Source organism: Centrocercus urophasianus, unplaced genomic scaffold (assembly GCF_019232065.1).
Source record: "Centrocercus urophasianus isolate 14NV4802_14NV808 unplaced genomic scaffold, USGS_Curo_1.0 seq_1244, whole genome shotgun sequence".
Lineage (NCBI taxonomy): Eukaryota > Metazoa > Chordata > Aves > Galliformes > Phasianidae > Centrocercus > Centrocercus urophasianus.
This window is the reverse complement of record NW_024884414.1, coordinates 13,190-22,350: the sequence shown is the minus strand read 5'-3', so window position 1 is coordinate 22,350 and position 9,161 is coordinate 13,190. Positions and strand designations below refer to the sequence as shown.

The window sequence follows — 9,161 nt, the reverse complement described above, 5'->3', positions numbered from 1 at the left end:
TCCTGTATTCTTATGCATGCTCTTAGCCTACCGGCTCTTGCACTGGTCTCACTCTGTCTCTTCTACTCTCTGAGGAGTGCAACACTTTGAATTCTGTTCCCACTCTCCTCCACGGGAGGACAATTGAAACAACTTACATACAGGGTGGGCAGCTCAGCTCCAGGCTACTCTCTTCCCTCATTGCAGATCTGATCTAATTGCTTTCTAAAAGCAAACTGTGCCTGCTAGGAAACAGCTCTTTTCATCTGCTGCTCTACAGTGCCCTGCATTGTGAAGCCAACCACATTGTGTTTTGGAAGAAAGGCCACACCTGGAAAATGTCACGCTTGGGAACTGCACATTCCTTTGCCAAATGGTAATGGCTATACGCAGATGAATTAAAAGTTTTAGAAAAATGTAGTCATGGCTAAATTAGAGAGAAAATCTCAGAAAAAAAAAGATTATTTGAGTATGGTGAAGAACATTAAGCATATATGCAGGATACTGTGGCTCCAGAATACAAACGCACTAAAACCAAATTAAGCAGCTTTTGTAACAAAGCTTAAGCACTCTGCTGGGTGAAGATGCCTGCTGGCTGCTATGGCTTTGGTTTGATCACATAGCCCAGCCTGAGCAGCTGCTCCTGCCCCAGGGAGTGCCACTAAGAAAACCTGAGCTGTTGCTGCTTGAAAGCAGTGAATGCACGAATAAAGAAAGATACAAGCAAGGATTCAAACCAGCAGCTTAAAATTTTGGGAGATCTGTTTCCGTACTTGGCATCTCTCCTGGGCACCAACATAAGACAAAAGATACTCCCCCTCTGTAGGAGCCTTTAGCTTGAAGAAAATGCAGCTGAGGAAGAAAATCAGAGGATAAGACTAAACTTGGACAATGGGAGACTGGCAGGACCAGTGCTACTGCAGCTACCACCCAACTGCAGGTTTGAAGATTGTGCAGTTGAGGTCTACGTTCAAACAAACAAATGAACAAACAAAGTTGGTCACATTCCAATGCGACTCTGCAGAGTAAGAGAAAATGGGAAGAATTTCTGAACTTAAATGCCCCATTAAAACACCTGTGTCAGAACTGGGCTTTAACCCAAAGAACAGGTACAGCTATGGCTGCCTCTGTTCAGCCGTCACAACACAGAATGCCTTCCAGTGAGCACGGAGCCTTCAAAATCATATGTCACAATACGTGATTATTTATTTATTGATGCAACAACATGGACAGTAGGTACCAGAAAGAATGGCATGTTTAAAAAACTGGCTCACAGTTATCAAAAAGCTGACAAAATTAACTTTTGTGTTTTAAGTTTGCATTTTAAGCAGTAGCTAATGCTTCATAAATGTTTCCATATTACTATTTACATGTATCAGGAAGCCTGCCAGTGCTTGCTACCAGATTTGGCTTGCTTTCCAATTCCCTTCACCCTTTTTTAAAGGCAAAAAAACCAACTAAGAATCCCTCATGCTTTCTAAGTCTACCCCATATCTGTGTTTAGTAATTAAACTGCAAGATAGTCGCTAAGTCCTCTAAGCACAAAAGATTCAGAAAGAATCCACCCTGATGAAAGCTGCAGTACATTTCTATGGCAAGAAGCAATGGTTTGCAATTTGTTAAAGTGGGATTTATAATGAACATGGACTTGGAGAAAGAAAGGGCAAACTAACACAGTGTCATTCGTTCTCATCTAAACATAGAATTTGTGTTATTTGTACATGTGGCACTTCAGAGCTTTAGAGACTTGGGGTGTATTTATAATACTGTTCTCCAAAATGGTAGTAATGTTTCCAATTAACCCAAACTGTCTTACTGCCACCCTAGAAGAAACCATAGGAAGGTCTATGCATTAACTTCATAGCCAAGAAGTTTTAAACATCTGGCTGTTCACAGCTAGTGATGAAGGGCAGATGAAGAGAGGTCCTCCTGATGGCCTCTCTGAAGCCTTCAGCAGAATTCACAGCCCCCTGCAAGGATTACTTGCACACACAGACTTTCAAGAAATGTCAGGTATGGGTTCATCTGTACAGATGAGCACAAATGCATGTACATGTACACACATACACCTTTTGATAGGAAGAATTCTTGTGAAGGTTCACTACAAAGTAGTGTGATTAAAAGGAGCTACGCAAGGAAGAGAAGGAAACTGGACCGGATTTGAAGAAAAGCCCTAGGGTGAAATATTCTGAATGACTTGAGACCAGGTGAGCAAACCAAACACTCAGATTAGTCGCAAGAAGAAGCACGAACATCACAGAGGGTAATATGCATTACACGGAGCAGACTTTGGCAGTTCCCCATTTGAACCTCATGACTGCTCACACACGAGAACTGTGCTTAATTTATTATTCACTAATTCTTATGGTGTGAATTATAAGAAAGTCATACATTTAAAAGCAGCAGTTCAAGCTGTTTCTAGTAACTTACTGAAATAATCAACATATGGTTCTCAGTGCTCCCTACAATTACCCTTTACAGCATTTCTCTAAAACAGAGATACTGCAGGCAATAGGTAAATATAATAAATAGTTAGAGAGAATGTAGAAATGGGGAACGCTGACAGAGCTGCCATTCCATTGGGTCTCGCCCTACTGTCCTCATCTTAAAATCCAGTTCTGTAATTGTCTTCTATAAGAGCACAATGAAGAGTATTTGAAGTACCCATACAAGGCATGGTGGCAGGAATTTGCAACCAAATTAGAACAGACTGAGAAGAGAAGTAGGCTCCATTTAAGCCAAATGCCAAATGCTCTCCTTCACACATGCTGCGATTGAAGGCAGATACTCTTCTCATCCATTATTCAAAACTGAAGTGTTAACTTCTCATGCTCAGATTTCCATCAGTTCATTGCAAATCACTGGAGAAAAACTCCAGCGTGACCAGGAGCCAGGTGGAAAAGAAATAATTTTACACTTAATAATAAGAAATGCTACGTGTTTTAGGATTCTTCATTCCAGCATTCATCAGTCCATGTGATATCTGTGTACTTCATTCATACGACTCCAGCCCTACAATGAAATTCAGAGTGGGAACACGGTGGGCAAGTATCAGCACAGGCCAGGTGAAAGAGAATTCTCGTCTGCCATTTTTCTTGCACCTAAGTGTCAGCCTGTGTGGTACTTACAGTCACACAACCAAAAACTCCAGCTGATAAACACCAATCCAGTGAGAAAGCATTATCCCTACAGAAGACAATGCCCCCATAAAATAAATATATCCATCCTAATTCTCTTGTGATGGTTTTTACCTTCCTATTCACTCAGACTTATTAGAATTCAGACAGTACTTTTTATATACCTACATATTTATTCTACCAGTTCATTTAATGTACCCTTAAATTAAAAACAATTTTGAGTTGTAAGTACAGTGAGAAATGACCTAATGGCTAAAACTCTGGCTTAAAATGAAGAATAAAATGCATCCTGTCACAGGTTTGCTGGGCAACCATCTTTACCTGTCTCAGTATCCCTATCAGTAAACAAAGAAATAAGACATTGCTCTCCTTTTATGGTAGGCTTTCAGGGAGACAGTGTGTTATTTTGTTCACTAAAAAAGCCCGTACCTCCTTAACTGTATAGTGCTTCACAACTAAGTACTGTCTAACAAACTGAATTAGCTTCATTCACAAGAAACCTTAGAAAAAACACTAAGTAAAAAAAAAAGCCACAAACTGATAGCTGTAGTCTCTGTCTCATGTGACCAGGTAGCAAAGATTTTACAGCTAATGCAGAAGATGGCGTCTGTTCATAATTCAGCTGTGCAAAGACAGCTCACATCCACGATCACATCCATGAGGAAGATATACTTCAAGTAATGCAACCTTCCTGCCAGCAGCTGCAGCTCACCTATCCCTAGTAGGAACACCAGTCTTGGAGCAATTGCACATATGAAAATGCTGACAAGAACTTCATGATTCGATGGCATTCCCCTCACGCCTCTACAGGAGACTGCACAGAGGCATCAGTGGAATTGCTTTGTCAAGTACTTGTGACATCCCCTATTAGTTGATGTAGGCATCGAGAAAACCGAGCACAATGCAGTCATCACTTCCTCTTGCAACTTGAAGATGCAACAGAAACAAGCATTGCTGGACGCATGTTTCAGGGCTTCTGGTGATGTCATAAGATCTCAGACTGTATTGCCCATGACCCGAGGCAGTGACTTGTCCTGATGGAGCACTTTGGAACACAGGCATGGCAGGCGTAGTCAGGTGTGGGTGTTTGAGCCCATTCTCTAGTTTCTGATGGATCTGCAATGCTTACATCTGCTGCTGAACCATAACCATCTCCAAATACTTCAAACACAGTGTACCACAGCTGCAAACATACAGGAACCTAAGGAGATTTGGAAACAGATGGGAAGAAAAATGGCTGCAGAACAAGTGGAATTGGTCACTTACCAACCAGTGCCCTCCAGTGGCTCACACAGTAACTCAGGGAAATGAAGGCAGTAATCTGTTTTAGAGGTCAAAGGCACCATTTCATTGAAACTGTTTTACTAATGCAAAAACAAAAATGCTGACAACGGGACTTCATACAACTCTTTTTGTAATTTTAGTTCTCACATCTCATATACGCTCTCATTACATATCACTATGTACAAAAAGACCACATTCCACTAAGTAAAATATAATTGCAAGCCATGCAAAATGAAACGAGAAGCCAAATTGATTCCCAAGAGAAAACGTTTATTTGTACTAACTCCTCAAATGGGCATACATTCACAATCTTTAAACAAAACCAGCACGCATGTCTAGGGCAAGCTGATGATAAATCGTTAGAAGATCATGCCTTCTTTTGTAATTAATGCTCATAAATGAAGAATTAGTTACAAACTTACAGCTTTGTATGCAAAAATCTTACACAGGGGTTAATGTTTTCAGTAAGACTATCCAATACTAGGAAAAAGAGTATATGTAGAACAAGATCCTGATAGTCCAGTACCAGTTTCACATCATGATCTTTAATGAGAAGAAAATGCCAGTAGTGAAAAAATATCTAGTTCCAAAATGAATGCTCTAAGCATGAAAAGCAAATATGAATGGTAAAGTACCTATAGAAATTAAATTATCTTGGTTAACGAAATCTCAATTTTTGCCTAAAAAGAATGAGAATACCATTACAGACCGGAGGAATGAGTTCCACAAAAGGCTTTCCTCTGGATTTGCCTTTTGAGAAGGCTTCTGTATAAAACCAGAACAATTAAGATGCTGGGGTTTCAGTGGAAGTACTACTGGAAAAGAAATAATCTTAAAATATATATTAATTTACCACATTTAGCCCTTTATGTATCTTACAAAATACTACTGTTCTACATACTGCATGTAAAAAAAAAGTTTATATATATATGTATATATACATATAAAGGCAAAGTCGACCAGCGTGGCATTAGAAAAAAACCAGAACACAACACAAAGCATGAGCAGACACACTGAAAGTCATGCAGTAATGAGGAGTGTATGCTTCATGTGTGCGTTAGTGTAACAGTGCTTCCAATCTTCAAGCATCCTTTTAATTGTCTAAGCAGTGTTTTTTTCCATATCTGCTCTACCAGTGATTTTCCCAATCACCACAAATATCTGTTACTTGATTTCTTGCTATCTTTACTATACTTAGCACAAAATCAGAAATAAGGCAAAATAATCTTTCAGAACTCTGAATATCTGAGGACATTCACATCTTACAAAAATTAAGGTAAAATATTACTAAATATCACTGGAGCACAAAAAATGGTACCCCTGAACTGAAGCATCCTTTTGTCTCTACCAAGGTGTCCAAATTATTCCAGAGTTATCCAGGCTGCTTAAGGATGTCAATTATTTACAGGCATCCCTTCTGTCTTAGCAAGTTCTGAATGACCTTAAAGCTTCAAGATGTGTGTGTGCTCACAATTTCTGGTCTAAAACCACCACCAATGACAGAAAACAAGGGAATCAGTTCTGATACTGCTCAGAGGTTTGGAGTGGATATTCAGAGGTGATGGGCATTCCTGTGATCGGCTTCATGCTGAGATCTGTAAAACTCGATTCTAACCTTCATCTTCCAGCTACAAGAGTGAAATCCACTCTTTATGTACCTAGCATATATTTTACCCAAAAAACTGCTGTTCAGTATACAAAGAAACTAAGACAGAAGATTGCATTTACCTGCCTTCTCTTGCATCAGCCTTCCTAAAAAAACAAGCGAGCAAGCAACCGAGAAAACCTCTAAAACTACTCCACAAAAATTACTTTTTTTTTTTTCCATAATAAATAAAATTAGCCTCCCTGAAAAAGCAAAAGTAAAAAAAAAAAAAAAAAAAAAAAAAAAAAGAGTTGAAATATCTAGGGAATAAAAGAGACAGATGGCTTTGCAAAGTTTTCAGGTCAGAAGGACTTAATCCAGCACCCGCTAAAGTTTTATCCAGAGAAAGAGTAACTTCAGAATTCATCTCTCTAGGGATGCTGGTTCAGGACTGCAGTCCAGCTGATATACCAGTCACTGGCAGGCACTGAAATGAATGCCATCAGCATAACGGTGTACAACCCTTTTTAAAACTCAAGCATGAGCTACCAGGGAATTCCCTGGATACTCCTTGGAGTGTTGTGTGGAGTGCAGCACTTTGTAGCTGGTGTTTAAGCTAGAAAAGCAGCATGACAAATTGAGCAATGGAAACTCCAAGAGCATCCTTTGCTACTCACCAAATCATACTAGTGAAGAATGACCACAGGCACAAGACTAAAACGAACCCTAGGCTCCAGGGTTCAGAACCCCCAGGTCAAGGTTACCCATTTGTTTTGGGAAATGGAATTTTTGAGGAGCCAAACAACTGGGAACATCACAGGAAAAACACTGAAATACAAAAATGCAAGGATTAAAAAACAGAAGGGGAGTTAATGATCCCCCTCTAACACATTCCCTTTAAAACAGCGTATTTAAAAACTTTAAATTCAGTTATAAATTGGTTTCAAAATTGTCTGGCAGTTTTAAAGAGTTCTATAAGTCATAATATTAATCACCAGAGTTCCCTAGAAGGTCCCTGTAGCCCCCTGAAAACTATCACCACTTCTTTATGCATCAGTATTGCTTAAATTAATACAAACATGGAAAACATTAAAATCTCAATGTGTATACAGGAAAAAAAAAAGTTTTAAAAGAAAGTCTCCTAACATTTCAAGGCTAAAGGCGTGATTCAGTCCCCATGAAAACTAGTGGGACTCTTCCCACAGCAACCAGTGGATTTTGGACTAGGCCTTAACAAGAGACAACAACATAGTGAGTTTTACATGGCAGGAACTCACACAAAGCACTTCTGTATGGCCTGTGCATGTAGTGCAACTTCTGCAGTGCGCTTTTGAAAACAGCTATATTTTAGCCAGTAGAACGAGTCACCAAGCCAACAACACTGCATGCTATGTCAAACTAGGCAGTAAAAGTAAAACCAATACCCATTCAAAGACATTCGTGTCGTTACTGTTGCCTAGTGAGCAGCTTTGCAGGAAGCTTAATGATGCATCCACTTGAACTCAAACACAAATTTGAAAGGCAAACAGCTGCATGAGTACAATGGCCTGATTGATTTTATATGTGCTCTGGATGACTTTGAAGGCAGGATATCATCTCTTTGACAGGCTTCCCTTCATAGCAGATTTGATATACAGCAGTGAATAGTGGAAACCTAAGGAAACAGGGTGGGGGAAAGCAAACGTAGTGTAAGATTATTCTGTAACATTTTCTTAAAGGAAAGAAACAAAATGGAATGAGGAGAGGGAAGAGAAAGAGGGAGACTGAAAAATCAATTTCTTTTAGCATTTGTCAAGCACTCAAGGTAAGCTGAAAAGTGCTGGATAAATACAGAACCTACACGCATCTCTACAATGAGTCACTCTCTCAGAAGCCTAACTAGCTATAATGGAGCCTGCAACACTTATTATGTATGGCACAACTATGAAGTTAGCTAACAAAACCAAATGAAACAAAACCACATCTTTCTTTGATATTCTTACAGCAGTTCTGGCATGTCAGTTTTCCATTGTATCTAAACAATACTGTGATAATATGCCATGAAGATACAGAAGAAGAAATTGAAGGTCAAGTTTTTAATGATAAAAGTCCAAAACAAAATGTGGATTTTGAAACAGCCATCTCTCTCAATTTTATTTTTTTTTAGAGAGGCGCATTTCCAAAGAAGCATAAATTATTCAGACTATTTTTATAATCTGAAGGGAATCACAGCCAACAAACTTTACGTTTGCTCGTTTTCCATCCCAGGCAGAGCTAGATGAGTCCAATTTTCAGACACAGCCTGGTGAATTTTAGGGGTAAATTATCTGTACAGCAAAATAAACGTGCCATTTCAAGGTGGCTGACAAATTTTTGACACACACACTATTATTCTGAGTTGCACTTTCTCCTTGAGGAAGTGGTTCCATCAGTGACTCCAAGGTTTTATCTGTATTGCCCAAAGGCAAATCAGATCAGAACTCCCAATCAGTTCTGAGCACTGCACATGAATACCATCGTACTCTGCCATGACGTGTTATACTGAGCTAACTTTGGCATCACCACATAGCCTGAATGAGACTCCTCAAAAGAAAAGAAAAAGAAGCCATGAGCAATCCACCTGACAGTACCACTATGGCAGGTACAGCACTGCTACTTGAATGAATCTCTACTTGCAATATTTTACATTACTGAGGAAAAGAAGTGGTAGCACAGACATCCTTGTGGATAGACCCCATTTTTTTATGGCTCTTACTGGAAGTGCTGAAATACCAAATACTGCATTTTGAATTATCTGAAATATTTTTGTGTCTTGCTATGAAATGCACATCCATTTCTGTTGATTTATTTTCAAGGAAAATAAGATGAAAATAGCTGCAATAGCAGAAAGTATTTCAAGTCAATCCAGCTGACTGGGTTTTTGTTTTTACTTCATCAGTGGAACCAAAATTAGCAGATAGTCACATAGCTGTTTGGTACTGTTTAGGTTGTAAAGTCCTTACTAGGGAATATGCAGAATAAAATATGTAAAGATTTTTGCATTTATTAAAAAGCCTCACTTGTTATTTAGTTTCTATGATATATTGGGCTGGGGGCTGTATTTGCCTTTAACATAACACAAACTCAGGCAATGAAATCAAATTTATTACGTCTATATGAGATAGCCACAAACACATTGTGCACCTTCTGGAAAAAAA

The 9,161-nt window shown here is 39.1% G+C and overlaps 1 protein-coding gene across 1 annotated transcript in view; it reads right to left on the bottom strand.

The window, feature by feature from the left end:
* Window positions 1-6,269: 6,269 nt before the first annotated feature.
* The window catches only part of LOC122156503 (glycerol-3-phosphate dehydrogenase 1-like protein), a gene marked incomplete at its 5' end in the record, with an annotated part of 15,872 nt that continues 12,980 nt past the window's right edge, over window positions 6,270-9,161 (bottom strand). The window contains one exon of the mRNA XM_042811265.1: window positions 6,270-7,639. Within this exon, the coding sequence (XP_042667199.1) occupies window positions 7,543-7,639 (97 nt within the window). The remainder of the gene's footprint in view (window positions 7,640-9,161) is intronic.